The 19,375-nt window shown below is 37.3% G+C and overlaps 2 protein-coding genes across 3 annotated transcripts in view; one reads left to right on the top strand and one right to left on the bottom strand.

The window, feature by feature from the left end:
* Window positions 1-9,421: 9,421 nt before the first annotated feature.
* rnf146 (ring finger protein 146) lies at window positions 9,422-14,133 on the bottom strand. 2 transcript variants are annotated; one of them, XM_052594698.1, is made up of 2 exons: window positions 13,913-14,133; window positions 9,422-12,284 (listed from the first exon to the last, which is right to left on the bottom strand). In XM_052594698.1, the coding sequence occupies exon 2, from the start codon at window positions 12,281-12,283 to the stop codon at window positions 11,162-11,164; it is 1,122 nt and encodes a 373-aa protein (XP_052450658.1). In that variant the 5' UTR covers window position 12,284; window positions 13,913-14,133; the 3' UTR covers window positions 9,422-11,161. The 2 variants fall into 2 exon arrangements, with proteins under 2 accessions (XP_052450658.1, XP_052450659.1); XM_052594699.1 differs by having other exon boundaries at window positions 13,627-13,914.
* A 4,760-nt stretch (window positions 14,134-18,893) lies between these two features.
* The window catches only part of LOC128011092 (cadherin-11), a 64,907-nt gene continuing 64,425 nt past the window's right edge, over window positions 18,894-19,375 (top strand). The window contains exon 1 of the mRNA XM_052593171.1: window positions 18,894-18,998. The gene's annotated coding sequence lies outside the window, so the exon portion shown is untranslated. The remainder of the gene's footprint in view (window positions 18,999-19,375) is intronic.

Here is a 19,375-nt window from a genome sequence, read left to right as displayed (position 1 = left end):
GTCCCATACTCTGAATTTGTGCTCTGCATTTAACCCATCCAAGTGCACACACACACACAGCAGTGAACACACACCCGGAGCAGTGGGCAGCCAATGCTGCGGCACTTAAGGAGACGTTGAGGGTTCAGTGCCTTGCTCAAGGGTCTCATCTCAGTTGTGGTATTAAATGAGAGAGTGCTGTTTATTCACTCCCCCCACCTACAATTCCTGCCACCTGAGACTCGAACTCACTCCCTTCAAGTTACAACTTACAGTACAAGTCTCTCTCTATCCATTAGGCCACCCATGCAACAAGTTATTGTAATTTATGAATTGAGTTCTGCTAGAAGTGCTGGTGTTCAAGTGTAGACTGTATTTTATTATACAATTTTTGTTTACGAATAAACACCCTTTAAAGTCATTAGCATTAATGACACTTTTCAGACTCTTAAACAGCACTTATAAAATGTAAAATAAGCTACATATTACATAAGCCAGGAAAGTCACTTTCCTTTGCCCACAATATCAATAATCTGGTACAGGATTAAATATTATATGCTTCCATGAAAGACCTCTGTTATGTAACAAAACTTCAAGACTGAATGCCAAGAGCACACACCAAAAACAATAATTTCTACCTCCATGCCTCAGATTACTGACCTGACACTTTTACTGTGACGTCATCAGTAAACACTGATCAATCCAGCGTAGAGGAAAAACTCTAGAAATCACTAAGGGAAAAAAATACCATGGAGAAGTCGGTCTTGTGTATAACTACAATTAATTAAATAGCTACAGGTATAATTCAAATGTTGTTTTAACTGTTATTTTATGCATGTATTCTGTAGGCACTGAACATGCAGTATATTTAAGAATAGAAATAATGCTCTGAGATCATAACATTTTACTTTAACTGATCTGAGATCTGCTGGTTGTAATTCCCAATCCCAAAACACATGATAGTCACAGTTGCTGCTGGCAAATGCCAATTACAGCCACAAGGCTCCAGAGGGTCATTAATTGCTATAATGGTTGATAATAACATGTCGAAGGGCTTTATGTGTGTGGGCTAAACAACTGTGGCATGGACACACGAGCACCTCACGTTGAGACCCTGCCCCCCTCTGACCTGCGGATTAAAAGTTCACACACATACTGTATGCTCACACACACACACACACACAGACACACACACACACACACACACACACAGCAGGCATAACTCAGTACTGAAATAGACATCCAATAAAATCAAGAGACACAACAGAGAGTGAAACAGAAAGTGTGTCTGTGTGATAGAGAGAGATAATGTTAAGCAAAATGGAAGATAATTTTTAATTAATTTAATTTAAATAAGTCAATTCATTTTTATTGTGATCATCAAAATCTAATTTGTATTCCTGTAGGAAAATGTTCCATTGAGATGCAATTCTCACTTACAGTATCAAAATTATTGTTATTACTACTACTACTACTATAAAAAAGTTCAAGTAAATTAAAACATGAAAATAATAAAAAGTATTGGAAATTAGTCATGTATAAAAAAAAAATGGTTTTGGCAAATTGGTGGCTAATTTATATTTATATAAAAAAGTCAACATGAAGTTTAATTTGATGTCTGAAAAAAAAAGGTGTGAAATATCATGGGATTAAATATTTTTTATTATTAAATAAGTCACATTAAAGGAAATTAAAACATGGACAGTAGGAATTATCACCCATTTAATAAGTCAGAGAGTGGGTGGAAAAAGATCAAGTGACAACACTCACTGAATACAACTTATTTGCAAAGATAAGCAACATGGACACCTCACAACCTTTGAGTCTTCCATGCACTTAGGATAAGGTGTTGATATTGACAACTGCTTGTGACTGATATACCAGGTCTTGAGGGATCATGGGAATATCTGTCCTGTTTTCTAAAATAGAGAAAGGTTACAGAACATCCCTTTGAAAGGAGATACTCATCCACAAGTCTTTAAACAGTGGAAAGGACAGACCATTGGACCACACACAATTGTTCTAAGAAGCATATCAAGAGCAAACTACATGAGACTTGGACAAAGGCCTGCTGTCCTTGTCTCTAATAGAAATAGTTTGTGTTTGACTGACAGCTGTGGATCCACAGTCCATGTTGAGAAATTGGCAAGAAATCTGTGGGACACAAGAGGATGACAGGCTGGAATGGGAGCGTTTGGGAGACTAATGAGAGATGGAAAGTTAGCTGGGCCAATTGAGCATGACTTTGCACGAGTAAGGAAATGAATATTGTTATTTCACATGCGAAATTTTCTAAACTGCAGTTAAATTGGTGCCAGTTTTAATCAGTACAACTTTCAGCTATTGACATATTGTGGCTTTCCATCTTTTATGCAAATCGCTGCTACCATTTACATCAACATCAGCATCAAACTGCAGTTAAAACTCATAATTTGTCTTTGATCCTGTTTAAATCTAATTTTAGAAGGAGGCTAGTTAAATTTGTAATAATAATAATAATAATAACTGATTGTGAGTTCACAATATACAGTGTCATGAAAATGTTTTTGTCTCCTTTCTGGTTTTATTGATTTTGATTTGATTTTTTTGTATATGTGTCACACTTATAAGATTCATAAAACTAATTTTAATATTACACAAAGTTAATGCAAGTAAATATAAAATGCAGTATTTAAATTATGATTTCAAGGGAAAAAACTTAACTGGTCCTACATGTAAAATGAATTACCGCCTCCGTTTAAATCATGTAAGGACTGTGATTAACCACATTATTTTAGAAAGCTGAGTTAATTTTCAGTAGCCACACAAAGGCATGATTACTGACCTGTTAAATCAAGAAATCACTTAAATAGAACCTGTCTGATAAAGTGAAGCACGCTTAAAGAGCAACACATCATGCCACCATTTAAAGAAATTCACGAACAGATGAGAAACAAAATAGTTAACATGTATCAGTCTGGAAAGAGCTATAAAGTCATTTTTTGGACTCCAGTAACACAACCAAGTACTATATTATTAGTATAACTTGGCACAACCAAGTATTAGATTTTAGGGGGCAATTACTTTTTCACGTAGGGCTAGGCGGGTTTGGACAGCTTTTTGCCCTTAATAAATGAAATCATTATTTTATAACTGCCTTTTATATTTACTCGAGTTATCTTTGTGTAATTAAAAAATTTGTTTAATGATCTGAATCTTTTAAATGTGACAAATATGCAACTTGTTTTCATGGCACTATTCACTACTATTAAATAGTTTAGGGTCAGTTAGTTTTATACATTTTTAAATAAATTCATATTGATTTTTCAGTAAGGACGCATTTATTTGCTACCAAATATTTTCCTTTAAAATAAATGCTGCCTATTAGAATGATTTCTGGAGGATCATGTGACACTGAAGACTAGAGTAATGATGCTGGAAATTCATCTTTGCTTCGAAGGGAATGAATTACATTTGAATACAAATTAAAATAGAAAACAGTATTTTAAATTATAATACATTACTGTTTTATATAATTTTTTATCAAATAAATACAACCTCGCACAATTATGTTGTTAAACTGTGGGATGGTCTGAAATGAGTTTCACATGCTATCGATAGAGCTTGACTTGTTTTGAACCCATATAACATTTCGTTTTACAATAAAAGAGTCACGTGACCTCTGCTTTGGAAAGTAAACAAGGGTAGCATGGAATTGCACATAAATAAAAAACGCAGCTCGCCCTTGAAGTTAAAAAAAACCCTGTCCACCTCTAATGACAGACGTTCTAGACACTTCCATTTAGTGCTGCACCGCAGAGCACAGACAGGTTAAAAGAGGTTGCTGATTGCGTGTTTATATCCAGAGAACTGTCCTCACATCAGATATAGCTCAGTCCTGTGTACAATACAGACCTGACACTCACTCCTAAAGGCCGTCTATGCTGACAACTGGATTATTAGACCGACAGTCAGCCTCTGATTGGTTTAGACTGTCAGCTGTTGCTATGGTGGTTCAGATGAAGCATATGTCACATATTATGCGCAACTGATTCAGGGGAGAATGTTATTAACTTTGTGTTCCAAACCGGTAATCATTTCTTTCTTCCGAAGAATGTGGTTATACAAACACTTCTTGGTCTCTAATTACTAAAAACTATGGTAGTAATTAATTAGAGACCAAAAAGTGTTTGGTTACCCACTTAAGAGAAGAAAGAAAATCAAACAAGTTTGGAACAATTTGAGGGTGAGTAAAAAATGACAGAGTTTTCATTTTGAGGTGGATTATCTCTTTACAGTAGATATAGTAGTTCTCAAACTTCACAAGATATTGAATATATGACTAAATTTCTTGAGTATGAAAGCATACATGACACGTTTATGTGGCGCCTGAGCACATGTAAAGAGACAGTGAAGAATAGAGCAACTCAAGAGGGTGAGAAAATCACACTCTCAGTCAGTCTGAGACTTGGGAATGTGAACTCCACCAACAGCTGCTGTCAGAGAGAAGATTATCACCTGATCTCCATACTGTCCCTCAGACCAGTGTAATAACAGTACAGGAAACCAGAACCTCCTTACAGTAGCAAAATGTCTCATTTTCATATTTTGGTTAAATATTATATAATAAAAGGTATCTACCTAAGATAAATGCTGACACAGATAATCTAAAAGAAGTTCAAAATGATGCTAAATGCTAAAAAGGATTACATTTTTAAACATAAACAAGTGATACATAAACAATTTTGTATTTTTTTTTTATGTTAATATAACGACAACAAAAAATGTTTAATATGGAGATCAATAAAGAGAAAAACCACCTAGACACTACAACGTCAAAACATAAACAGATTCAAAAATGGAATAGCATGCACAGGAGGGTATAATCCCACCGAAAAGCATAAATCGGCTTTTGCTTGAACTATTTATGAACTTTTCTTGACAAGAAAGAGAGAAAAAAGTTATTCAAATGACCTTAGTGCATGCTTAAATGTGCATCATAATGCCGAAAACTATGTGTAACGATATAAAAAAAGCTCGCAATCACGGGAAGAAGGAAGCGAGAAAAGGCGAACATTTAAATTAAACTTTCATAACATAATAAACACTAAACAGCACGACAGCCCCTCGCAGATGACTGCTGCGCACAAACAAAACCAAAACACAAAATAAAACCCAGGCCTTGACCTATTTCGTCCTTCACTGTCGTAACTCCTCTTTTACCCTTCCGGATCTCCTCTGTGGGACTCGGTGAGTGGCACAGGTTTCCCACATTTCCAAACACTCCACTGGTCTTGCTCCGTTCCCACGGCTCTTGCCCCCGCCCCACTCGTCACACTATGAAAAAATCAACTCATTATAAAAACCAGACAACACACATAAGTCTGTAGTTTTGAACATCCATATGGGTCAGTCACATTAACACTCAATAATATGTACAAAGTTAGGGAAGATACCTGCTTTTTCAACCAATGGAAGTCAGGAAAACTGTTGGGGAAGCCTGTTTGAAAACAGTGATTATTGTTTTGTGATGATACACACCTCTAAGATGAAAAAACTTCAGGCACCTAAACACCAAAGAGAACTCACCAAAGAGAGTGTTTGATAGGAAAGAGCAAGATAACAGCTATTCCTTTGTTATTTCTACATCAGTTAAAGGGGGGGTGAAATGCTATTTCATGCATACTGAGTTTTTTACACTGTTAAAGAGTTGGATTCCCATGCTAAACATGGACAAAGTTTAAAAAATTAAGTTGTACGTTTGAAGGAGCATTTTTGTTCCAAAAATACCTCTTCCGGTTTGTCACAAGTTTCGGAAAGTTTTTTTTCGAGTATGGCTCTGTGTGACGTTAGATGGAGCGGAATTTCCTTATATGGGTCCTGAGGCACTTCTGCCGGAAGAGCGCGCGCTCCCGTATAGCAGAGCACTGAGAGCACAACAGACTTCACTGATCAGAGCGAGAGCGTCGCGAAAAGAAGTCACAAAAGAAGTGTGTTTTTGGTTGCCAGGGCAAGACAACCCTGCACAGATTACCAAAAAAAAAACAGCATTAAGGGACCAGTGGATGGAGTTTATTTTTACAGAGCATCAACGGAGTTGTGCAAGTGTTTTTGTTTGTTCCCTGCATTTCGAAGATGCTTGTTTTACAAACAAGCCCCAGTTTGACGCCGGATTTGCGTATCGTTTATTTCTTAAAGATAATGAAGTCCCAACAAAAAAGGGTCACGATCGTGTGTTGGAACCGCAGGCGGTGAGTAAAACTGCTTCAAATATCTCTGTGTTGTTAACTTAGCTATCGGCGCGTAAGCACATCAAGTAAACAACATGCAATGTTGTCATCAAACTGCACTTTCCACATGTACAGCTTAAAAAAAAAAAAAAAAACACGACATTAAGTGGAACTTAGTCATTTTCCAAAACTTCTAAGCAAATATATACAGTTTCAGTACATAGCACATAGAGATGTCGTTGCTGATGCTGCTCTTGTTAAATTTCAGCCTCTGGATCTGATTCTGGATCATAAATATACGGCTGAATCTGACTGTTAGCCATGGTTTGTTTTGGATGTGTCACAGCTTCCAAACGCTCTCAACGCAAAAGCCTACTCGTGCTCGTGATTCTTTAGCTCCGCCCACACGTCACGCCCCCAGTCAATCGTGTTTTTCCGCGAAAAAACGGTACAGTCTATCTTTCTCTTATGAATATAATAAAACTAAAGACTTTTTGGAGTTATGAAGGATGCAGTACTACTCTATAGGTACTCATGATTAACAGGAGATTGAGTGAAAACGAGCATTTCACCCCCCCCCCCCCCCCCCTTTAAGCAAGTAAGTTCTGGAGATGATTTTAAGTGTGCCATTTGCATTTGGAAACTGTTGCTCTGAACCAACATCATGCAGTCAAAGAATATTTCCATACAAGTAGGCTTCATAATCAATACAAGTCCATCAGATAGATAGCAGGAGCATTAGGAGTGACCAAACATTCAGAGAAAAAAAAAAAAACCTCTGGTGAGCTCAGTAACAAGAAAGCCTGGATGTCCACTGAGGACAACAGTGGTGGATGATTGGAGAATCCTATCCTTGGTAAAGAAACACCCTTTCACAACATCCAGCCAAGAGAAGAACACTCTCCAGGAGGTAGACGTGTCGCTGTCAAAGTCTACAATCAAGAGAAGGCTTCACAAGAGCAAATACAGAGGCTTCAGCACAAGATGCAAACAAGGCCAGATTAGACTTTGCCTAAAACATCTAAAAAATCAAGACCATTCTGGAAAAGCATTTTTTGGAAGGCTGAAATGAAGACCATCCTGTACCAGAATGACAGGAAGAAATAAATAAATAAACTAACACCAGAAAAACCCACAAACAAACAACAACTGAAGTCAGCTGCAGCAAATGCCTGGAAGTGTCACAAAGAAGGAACCCTAGTCTCTGGTGATGTCCATGAGTTCAAGACTTAAGCCAGTCATTGCTTGCAAAGGATTCTAAACAAAATATAAAAAAATAACATTTTATTTATGATTATGTTTATTTGTCCAGTTATATTTGAGCCCCTGAAAATGGGGGCTGTGTATAAAAATGGGTGTAATTTCTAAGCATATTATATTTTTGTTACACACTTCAATTTCATGTCACTGTCCAAATATATGTGGATTTCACTGTATGTATGTGTCTGTTTGTATGTAATTATATGTATATATATATATATATATATATATATATATATATATATATATATGTGTGTGTGTGTGTGTGTGTGTGTGTGTGTGTGTGTGTGTTTTGCAATTGAAAATAAAATAAAATAAAATTAGTTTTACAAGAAAACTGCATTGTTTTAAGATGCATTCAGTGTGTTAATTGCTGTTTCTTGTACTTATTTAAGAAATTTACTAGCAGTTCCTACAACTTTTTTAAAGTGTATAGACAGCCTTAACCCTGGATATCGTGCTTTTAAAACCGTTGACTGGTTAAAAAGCAGACTGTGATCTGATCCAGGGGAATGACCCATGCATACTTGCCGGCGCCATGACCAGAGCACAGCAGAAAATGAGCTGAGATGTCATCAGCACAGTGAGGTGTCATATGAAAGTTATTAATGATTACACAGACATTACAGAATGAGATCATCTCTGACACTGAGCCAACATGTTCGCTAAATACCGACAGCCAGATACAGGACATTGTCCTTAAATACACACGCACAATAAATACGTTCGATTAAGTAAGACCATTAAGGCCCAAAGATCGTCCTGAAATATCAGGCTACCAAGTTTGGTTGAAGCTATGAAGGTGAACAGCGACTATACAAACATTCCCTTTGCTATTCAAGGAGCGAGATGCTACTGTAGATCCATCAATCCATCCCCCCTGTAGTGATGGGATAGAGATGCAATGACGGATGCCTGTCTGGCGGACAAGAGGAAGGGTGTATCATTCGGGTCAGCGCGGACAGAGTTTAATGAGTTTACTGGAGTACCACAGGGGTTTGTCCTGGAAGACACCTAGGTTCATGCACCTAGGACTCCACTATGTCTGAAGACTAAAACGAAATCCTCACCATAACACTGATCACAGAGACTGTCATGGCTATATTCCATTTCACTAAATTTGCCACAATTCCACTTACCCATATTTTATAGACAGTCATGCATACACAAATAGCATGATCTCCTATTGTGTCTAATTTCACCTGATTTGAAAACCAAAAGAAATTCTTATTGGACTCTTTATTTTGTGTTTTTTAGTCCATGTCTGTTAGCTTTGAAGGTAATCTAGTTTATGTTAATGGACAAACTAGTAAAGTTTAAACAATTTTAATTTTTAAGTGAACTATTCCTTTAAAAGGATTCAAATAATATTCTAATGTGATAGCAAGATATTTTTCACATACATAAGTATCAGTAGGTTTATGGCCATACCTTTCATTTTAAGATACAGTATTGCAACGATAATAAATCTAGAGTCTTAAGTCTTTGTGTAAATATTATCCAGCACAGATTGTAAATCACCTTCGACTAGTTTCAGCATCATCTGAATATTGCAAACAAAAACAGCAAGACCTTTCCCAAAAATCTCAACTCCAATCAGCTGGCTTTACACAGTTCTTACAAGTCAGCGCGCACAAGATTTTAATAAGTTCATTTAAAAAAAAAAAAAAAAGTCAAAGAGCACTATTCAGGAAGAACTATTCCTATAAGAACTACAGATATTTTAATAGCACCTCTGGTCCAACCTTATTCAGAAATGTTTACATCTGCAAATCAGTTCTTTGAACTGTCTGCAGTAATGAAACAACTATGTTCTGAAAGGGTTGCTGATTTCTGAAAATGAGCTTTGGTGGCTAATTCCAGTTTTAACATGTTTAGACTATGCATAATATTAGTAGGTGGACAAATACAAAATAATCAACATTCTTTAAGGTTAAGTAAACCTTAAAAGTGAAAAATATACATGAGGACAGTTTGATCTCAGACAGGTAACAGACAACTTTATTTCTTAGATAAACCTGGTAACAAAACACAGTTAAAACAAAAATACACCAAAAGGAATTATTCTTAATTTTAGTTTTCATTTTGTTTCGTTGACAACAAAGAACCTGAACAAACGGAGATGAGAATTAGCAGGGATGAAAATAACATTAAAATAAAAATAAAAAAAAACTTCAAATCGGACACCTATGCTTGAAAACCACTCACTCACTCTGTGTGCTGCAGTCTGAGGACTACTTTACAACTAGAAATTACAATATGATAAAACTCGCTTATCCCAGAGTTCAAAGCGCCATAGTCCAGGGCTCCATCCTTGCTCACAGCAACACATGCAAATCCATGAAACAGATAAAGCACACCAAGATGAGACTGAGACAAGAATAAAGACAACTGACTTAAAATAAACACAAATGCAACACACAGTCCGTTAAAGAGTTTTAAACCTCACATCATGAATCACTAGAAGTAGTAAATGTAAGATGACTGAAGGTTTTCTAATGACTAGAGCGTGTTAAAGAGGAATCCTTGGCAAAACTACAATAAATTTTCCCGTTAGGTTTTGCATTTGAAATTATCCTGGTTTTGCATCTAATGCTTCTCAAAAAACCACGACTTTATTATTACTTGTTGCAGATCTAGAAGGCTCTGTACCAGCTGGTGCATAACAAAATGAATGTTCTACATTTCAATGAAAATGCTGTTTGCAAAATATAAAGTCAGGCATTTTGATCTACAGAGCAATTGTGATATTCAAGTAATAAAACTAGTAAAGATGCAGTGCATATGGGGTTACTAACGAGAGATGCAATCTTATTTTATTATTATTAAAACAGTGCATAAAGTTCCAATTATTTTCTGATGGCATTGCAGTAGCCTAAGGGTAAAAGCTGATATGGCATATTTTTATGAAAAGATTTTAACTTCATTACACCACAGCACATTATTACTGTGTTGACTCCATGACCAATGGATAATGGTGTTGAGCTATTCTAGATGTAATGAAATTTATGACTTGAAAACAGGAACCTGAATAACATGTTTGGGTCATTTTACCCTAAAATCTAATTTTTTTTTTTTTTAATACGTAGAGAAGCCTGTACTCAGATCATTAAGATTTCTTTGCATCGTGAAATTGTATACAATTAGGCAAATTCTCATTAATGCAATAATAATAAATACAACTTTTACATAAATGTCTGTAGCACAGTAATAAGAATCAAATGAAAAGCAGCACTGAGAATAATAACTAATAAAACGTGCATTTTCAGAATTTAGAATGTAATTGTTATGAAAACAAAAATTTTAATGCTCACAAAAGGAATAAACTAAATATACTTTATACATTTTTCTTTTAATTGCAGGGTGAAAAGTAGTTTTATTGGAATATTATTTTCAATAACAATGAATGCAAATGAAAGTGTAATGGTTGGACCAATTTACAGTATTCTAGGCATGGTAAAAGCAAGTTTATTGTAGTTTTGCCTGTAATCTCCATTAAAGAGTACAGCCCTGGTACAGTCCTCTAAGACTGAAAGAGAAAGACGAGCACTATTCTAACACTAAAACCTTCTGCCCCAAGCCTCCACCCTTATCCAAGACTGTGTTTCATTGATTTGAATAGTTAATTCATTAAATTTTTTGCATTTCAGAGATTGGTTAGAAATACCCAGCGGTTGTGGGAGTTGGGTAGGAGTTCTGTAGTTGTGCTGCGGTCAGACCTTTGTAATGGTGCACTGACCATCGGGGCACCCAGAGCGATCGCCGCTATGTGCCGGGCCACCACCAGGGGGCGGTCTGTCCAACTGATGCAGTCTATGCCTACCCTGGGAGCCTTCTGTGTGCTCGTCTTCACCTTCGTCCTCAGCCTGCTCATCTTCATCCTCGCTCGTGCCAGACTCGGATTCATACCCCGAGGCGTCCGGACCTGCCGAATCGTCTTCGTCATCTGCATCTTCCTCTTCTGTTTCTTGCTCAGCAGGATTCATATTGAGTTGAGAGAGAGCCTGTACAAGCTGAATATCGCCAGAGGAAGCAGGGCTGGTCAGGTGACCGCCCAAGACGGTTGGCGGCCTTACAGGAGCAGAAACAAAGACACCTTGAGGACGTCCTCCGCTGACTCCAGTGTCTGCACCATCCGCCGAACTCTCTCGCTCCGCTGTGGCGCCATCTACTGTTCCATTTAAATCCGCAACTGCGGGCGCTGGAATGGGATCAGTTCCTGATCCCGATGCTGGACTGGGATTTGGATCTGGATCGAGTCTTAATCCGGCCACACCTTTCTTAGGGATGTCCACCACATCCCTCTTCATCCTACGCCTGCGGCCGTGTTCGTTCCTCCTGTACTGCACCATGTTCTCCAAGTCGGCTACGTACAGGAAACCGGCGATCAGCATCTCAGCGCTCTTCTTGCCCTTGCTGAATGCGTCCTCTAGCTCTCGGCTTGTCCGCTCGTCGTACTGCCACCATCCATTACGGCCCTCGTAGTACCAGGCGTGGCCACCAGTCCCCGTCCCACGTCCGCCCGTCGCCGAAGCCTTCAGCTCCTCGGGCGAGAGCAAAGTGGGACGCTCCAGGAAATCCTCAGGCACTTCCCCTCTACACAGGGCGCAGCGTTTGCTGTGCCAGGAAGCTCCTTTCACGCATAGGAAGCAGAAAATATGACGGCATGGCAGGCGTACGGGGTGGACGCAGCTCTGCAGACAGATTGCACACTCCGGGATGGGCAGCAAAGGAGACGAAGGGGATGGACTGCCCTCCGTCACAGACTCCCCACTCACCTTCTTGCCTGAAGTCAAGGAGTCCACGGAAAGATTAATGTCGCCGCAACTAGCCATGCTGTGGAAATAATACAAATAAAAAACAATATGATTTCACAGGAGAAGATGCATGCGAAAACAAGTTTGGAGAAATGCGCTGCCTACACAAGCTAACGTCAGCGGTATGTAAGCAGATGTAACAAATGGGGCACTGTTTACCAAACTATGTTGCCCAAGTAGACAAAAGTCACGAGTAAACAGGGCTAACTTGAGTTCTTTGTTCATTGTTGATCTGTTTGATTAAAGCTCTAACATTTCCAGTCTCTCATCAGATAAGTATTACTCCACTTTTACAAGAAAGTGTGCGATTCACGTATTATCAGTCAATATAAAACCAAAGTCTTGTGCAACACATAAAATAAAAAGAGTTGTTAATATTTGAAAGCACATTCAAGCACAAAGAAAGAGAGGAGGCAAACTATGAAAACTATGTTGTTCTCTTGAAAAGATTTGTTCATTTACACTCAAATCTTTGTTTACCATTATACATTTATAAAACTGACTCCAACACAACCATCTGGCTTGATAGGTCAACCTGTGTATGCTCATAATGGCAACTGTGCCAAATCAGATGCAGAAATGATCTAAATATATCATGACCCAAATCCTTTACAGCCAAACCATTTACGGGACATTTTATGATGCTGGTACAGAATATACTAGAATATCAGACATTACTTTTATATTACGTTAGGTTAAACACATGGTTATGATAACAAATAACAGCAATACAATGTATTTTTTTGCAAACATTTATAATACCAGCTATAAAGAATCAGTTGTATGTGTTAAAGATTAAATCTAAATGTCTTTGGAACCATCAAATTTCCTATAATAGAAAAATTAAGAAAAAATAAAAAATAAAGATTAATATTTAACGATTTACATTTAAAATTCATCAACTTAAATTAGTTAAATGCAAGAGATTAAAAAAAAAATCATACAGACTGAATAAGTAGTAATAATATTTGCACAATAATTAAGTTACTGATAGAAACATTAGCTTTAAATATTTAGTTAACAAACGTTATCCTTTTTTAATGGCTTTTAAATAAGCTACAAAATAATAATATTTTTACATAATAAAATTAAATCAACAATGTTACACGACCATAAGCTAAAAAGGTCAGATAGACTAAAGATTTTATATTTTTTAATAAAACAATATTAATATGTTTTCTCATGATAAATATACATATTTAGATTAAACAAACTCGGTGACAGTGAGCGGTTAAACAGACAAATGTGATTTTATATTGAACTACAGGCCCAAATCCATCAACAACTCAAACAAGATTTACTGAAATCTACCTATTTACACTTGTAGATATCATATTAATAATTGATTTAATTACACTCACTCGATGAATAAGATTGATCAGGCTTTGTATGTGCTGAAGTTGTGATCAGATCATTGATCGATCAGACTGAGGCCTGTAAACAGGACAACACCCCTGACCAAAACACAGCAACAACAGCCTTATTTCAAATTAAAACACAGTTCCCAAACCCTTCCAAATGATCGATTTGTAAACTACAAGCATATAAAAATCACATATTTGTATCATCAGTTGGGTCATTTGAATAAATATTTCTATTCTTGGTGATTTTGCTGCGTCTAGTTTGAATGTCTTTCAGTTCACTCACCTGACAAAATAGCCGAAATTTCGCCTTTTTCTTTCAGCGACGATCAGATTTGGCTCACCTGCTAGTCACCGGGTGATCACTCATCGTTCGTTTATTGACTAAAATTGATCGGTAACGTTAATATTCGAAAGGCACAGATGAACACAATAATGTTTGTACGCCTCCTCTGTGATAACAAGACCGTTGACGTGTGTTCGTGCGCATCCACTCTGCGCAAAACCTGCGCAGGACAAAAAAAAATGTCTCTCATGAAACGTTGCTACTGTGAACGTTGTACTCTGAACGTTTAGCGTTTACGTTACACTAAATGTAAAAGTTAACGGATTCACATCATCGAGACCAGCATAAAATGTTTTGTTATCTTAGTATGTTCACATCATTATAGTTTCTCGGTGCTTATTAAGATAAACAAACAGCCTATTTAAAAAAAAAATTAAAATAATTAGGCCTAAATTAATAATAACAACACACACACACATATAGAATATATGATGTTTAGCCCTCTAGAAGTTTGCATTCTGCAAGTGAACGTCGCTTGATTGTGCCATCCCAAAGAAGCACAAAGTCACTTTTACGGACTTTTAAATGAAATGTTCCCTCCTGGTGGAATGACCTCCCCAACTCAATCCAAGCAGCTGAGTCCTTAGCCATCTTCAAGAATCGGCTTAAAACCCATCTCTTCTCTCTTTATTTGACCCTCTAATTTTAACACTCACTATTCTACTTCTATTCTTTAAAAAATCTAACTACCTTTCTTATCTTTTTGTATTCTATTTTCTTTTGATTTTATGCAAATATGTGTGCAATTATGTGTGTGTGTGTGTGTTTATATATATACATTTGTAAGTCGTTTTGGATAAAATCGTCTGCTAAATGAATAAATGTAGATGTAACATGATGCTGAGACTTGACCATATGCGTACATGTTGTGTTCCTCTATATTTTCAAGACAGCGTCACTAGGGGGCACAATTGTGTTAGAAAAAAGGGAGGGTACCAGCTGCGTGTCCCTTGGGGATTAGCAGGAAATCTGTCTACATAACCAACTAATTCAACTAGAATAGGAATCTATTTTTATGTGTTGCAAGTAGGTTAAGAGCACATCAGTTTGTAGTTGTACACAGAATCAGAAGTTTTCTATTACTCTGCTATTGAAAACTCAACACCTGGCACTGAGGATTGGATTAAAAATGTTGGCATTTATCTTGTTGTGCTCACTGAACTGCATTAATCTCAATTACAGAAGGCAGTACAGTAATAAACAGATCCGTGCCTATCCTAAAATATGATATTCACGCTGCACGCCTGCAGGATTTTGCTTAAGTAACATCATGTTCACCAGACACACTGCAGTCCACATGCAGCCTTCATCTTCCCGTTTTACACGAAAATTTCATGTCGCTGGATGTTCTTTGTCACATCTGCGCTCAAGGGAACAATGTTTCACAGCAGAGCAAATAACTCTTTTCGGATTCTTGGGGAAAAATGGTCTTGGTGTCGTGATGCAGAGATAATCATTTGATGCGTGCAATCGTGTGTAATACATGGCAATAAATGAGAGAAATTCCTAAATTAGAACGGAAAAGAGCACTTTATTCCCCGTGGCTTTGTCACGCTAGGATGGCTGTGTTGTAGTGACGGAGTCTTCAGTGTGTGTGTTTACATGCGTGGGTGCCATATGCATGAAATCAATGAGTGCTCATTTTCCACAGCTGTTTAGTACGACGGCACACAAACCCTCTCAGTGTGAATGACAGAGATCTTTCACACGAGACCTCACTTCTTCCTCAGGGGGGTTTCTTTCCCATGGTCCGCTGGTCTCCATTACACCCCTCAGCTAGCCAAACTTTCCTCTAATTTTCACTTTTTCATTTATTGGCACTTCTGAAGTATTTCAGCTTGGGCTCCCCAGGCCCTCGAGGATGATGGTAGTTTATGAACCATCATCTAAAGCACAGGAACTCGCTGGAACGTTTCCCTGGGGATCTCGTTCCTTTCCTTTCTAACACGGTTTCCTTACCCCCTACGCCTTCGCGAGGAAGAACCACACTGCTCGCGTGTCCTCCTTTTTTCGCTTTTCCTTTGAGCCGTGGCTTATTGTCAGCAGTTTTTCAATGCTCCTGTCACTTGCAGCCACCTGGTAACAATAAGATACCATCAACGGCAGAGGAGAGGAGGCAGCTAAACTGGGGCATTGTAATGAACGCACACACAGATTCACAGGTATGAAAGTAGCCTACTATGCCACGCATTCATCTTCTCCGAGTATTGGGGCTGCGTGCCAGGCAAATATTCTCCCAGTCATTGTTATTCTATGTATACGGTAAAATTAGAAATAAACAGATTGGAGCTGGATCCCTGCTGAAATTACACTCGCAGGGAAATGAGCTGACAGCAATGTATTTTGGGTCATGTGGGAACCCATTTACAAACCCAGGTCACAGTTTACAAGGCACACATTCATCATTATGTATATATAGGGGATTACAAATAGATTATTAGTCGATACTGGAAACTTTTCCGCTTAAGTTCTTATACACTGGGCTGAAACTCCCAAGCAATATTCTCTGACAGACTATAAACTTCAGGGCAATTAAAAGGCAATTATGCTTCAATTTTCGCTAAACAGAAAAAGAGCATCATCAAGAATATGCAAGCAAAATATTAAACATTTATGGCCCTATAAAATCAGCAAATAGAACAAACTTTCTTGTGTTTAAATTACTGTTGAGAATCATTCAATGAGCATTATGAGCGGGTAAATTGTGGAACAACAATGATAATTAGGATGTGATTTTAGGCCTACATAAAACAGCCTGTGTAAATCTGAGTGTTAATAACAGCATTTAAACTTCAAGGCTCTGAAACCTCAACAGAGCAGTATTACGATCAAGAATATGCATGTGAAACATTAAACATTAAACATTTATGCTGCATTACATCTGTAAATAACCCCCCCCCCCTTTTTTGAGTTAGAAGAAAGTTTTTTTCTTGTGTTTAAATGACTGTTGAAATTGATTTAGTGAACATTACAGGATACAGGCAGATAATTTGTAAAAAGTTATTATAATAAGAATGTGGTTTTATGTAACTGCGGTATATAAAAGACGTGTGTTTGTAAATCTAAGCAATTCATAGATTTTTTACATTTCAGTGCAATTAAACTTTAGAAAAATAGCAAGATTAAGACGATTTTAGATTTGTATCCATTTCCGTTCTTCTACTGGAATAAATGTGTTTTTGTGTTAAAAACACTGTTGCATGCAGGTCTTTTGTGGATGAGTAAGTAGACATTTCCTCACAAACATGTGAGTGGTGCTTTTACAGACCCCTCACACATTTATGGGTGGTTGCTAGGGCATTGTTATGCAGTTGCTAAGGTGTTTGGGGTGGTTGCTCAGTGGGCCAACCATTTTATATTGTTTAGGTCTATAGTGTGGAATCATCCAGCAGGTTAAAGTTGGTGAAAGCAGGAATTATCTTATATATATATATATATATATATATATATATATATATATATATATATATATATATATATATATATATATATATATCATCAAGTTTATTCTAATGCCACTAGTCTATTGAATATACTGTATAGCCTATATGATGTATTCATATATGATTTAGTGTATTTTCGTGTCTTGTGTTACCATGATAGAGGTTAGTTGTCATTCTTGCCTCAGTTGTAAGCAGAATCCATTAGGGCTGTTATGAGAACATTTTACTGTAACCAACAGAGTAATATCTCGAATATTTTGACATATGACCAATCTATAATTTTATCATAATATTTATCGGAATAGCCTGCCTAATTCTGGTTTAGTCAATCTACGCATTTACTGATGAAAAATCTAAACAATCGACGTTCATCCATCTGGGAAACCAGTCGCGTTCGATTCCGCGCGCGCTCTCCATTCAAATATTAGAACTTGGAATACGTCAGAAGTTTGAACAGCTATTTGGCGCTATTTAACGGTTATCCTACGACTAGAATAAATGGCATGTTTGGCCTCAAGTATTACTTTTTGAAACTGAACAGGAATTTTGATTTGTATGAAAACATAATGTAGACTTAGGTACTTTGGAAATGTAATAGGTTACAGATTACAAGTTATATTTAAAAAGTAACAAGTATGTGTAACTATTAAGTTACTTTTATGTAACTGATTATATTTGACTACTTTTTAAATATTTTTCAAAATTTAGGATCAAAATTGCTAATTCATTTAATAAAAACTAGACTTTCAAAATCCTTCATCACGTGGATTAAGATTGTATAGCCTACATATAAAGCACAGTCACCAAAATCTGACTTTAGCACCTTTTTTACTTTGAGATAATTCTGAGGTCAAGTAGTTTACAGATTTTAAATCATAACAATATATAGGCTAGTTTAATAGCTGTACTATTTTTGAAGTTAAATCTTTGCATATCTACGACAGGTGGGCTAACACTGTGCTAACAATGCCTTGGGAATAAAAAAAAGCCTTATACATACATATACAAACAGACACACACACACACACACACACACACATATATATATATAGGAAAAAAATAGTTATAGAATAAAAGTGTCCTGTTCTGCGTCCATTGGTGTCTCATATTGTAGAGCAGTCATTGCAGTTTGAAACGAAATCAATCAAATTTACATGTGTGAAAATATAGATGTAACCCCTTTGTAATCGTTAACAGTTTCTTAGCCTAACTGTAATCTAATTACACAATTTTTTTTACTGTATAAAGAATACTGTATAACGTAGGCTTAATAAATGTTAAATACAGTCAACAATATCCCTCACCTAATGTTTGTGACATCTCTATATATTTTAACTATTAAGTCCTGGGTTCCGGAAATGCCTATATCATATCTGAAATGTAAGAAAGAAGAAGAAGGAGAAGAAAAAAAAGCTTAATTTGATTTTAAGCGTGCGCGCGCAGGTCTCATAGCTGTATAGTGATGCGCGCGCGCGCGCGAGAGAGAGAGAGCAGTACGCGCTCCTCAATGTGCGTGTGTCTGTCTCTCAGACCTTCACCAACACAAGACTCTCCTGCTGTCATTTAAAACCAGCCTCCTTTAGGTAAGATCTGGTGTTTTCTTCTTCTTCTTCTTCTTTTATCAGCGGAAGGTTGCATGTAATAGGCTACATGCATCTATATATCATGAGCATAATCAAACTTATTAAAGCGGAAACATGCGCTGAATGTCTGGATATCTACAGGCACTTACAGTGCGTCCATACTAGACGTGCTGTGGAAAAGGACAGATGCTCGCTGATGTGTGCAGGTTGGACGCGTTTCATGTGGAAACAATTGGGAAATACACCTTTTGCTTTCGCTTCGGCTGAATCTCTGACAGATGGAGCCGCGCTGCGCCGCGCGCGCTGGTGACCGGTTACCGGAGCGCACGGACTCGAAGGGCACTGTAGGCTGCTCATTTACTGATTAGTCGCTCCAG

Source organism: Carassius gibelio, chromosome B23 (genome assembly GCF_023724105.1).
Source record: "Carassius gibelio isolate Cgi1373 ecotype wild population from Czech Republic chromosome B23, carGib1.2-hapl.c, whole genome shotgun sequence".
NCBI lineage: Eukaryota > Metazoa > Chordata > Actinopteri > Cypriniformes > Cyprinidae > Carassius > Carassius gibelio.
The sequence above is the reverse complement of the archived record's forward strand: the minus strand, read 5'-3'. Positions and strand labels throughout refer to the sequence as shown.

Coding starts and splice junctions, on each gene's coding strand:
- rnf146 (XM_052594698.1), bottom strand. CDS start 12,283: ATGGCTAGTTGCGGCGACATTAATCTTTCCGTGGACTCCTTGACTTCA.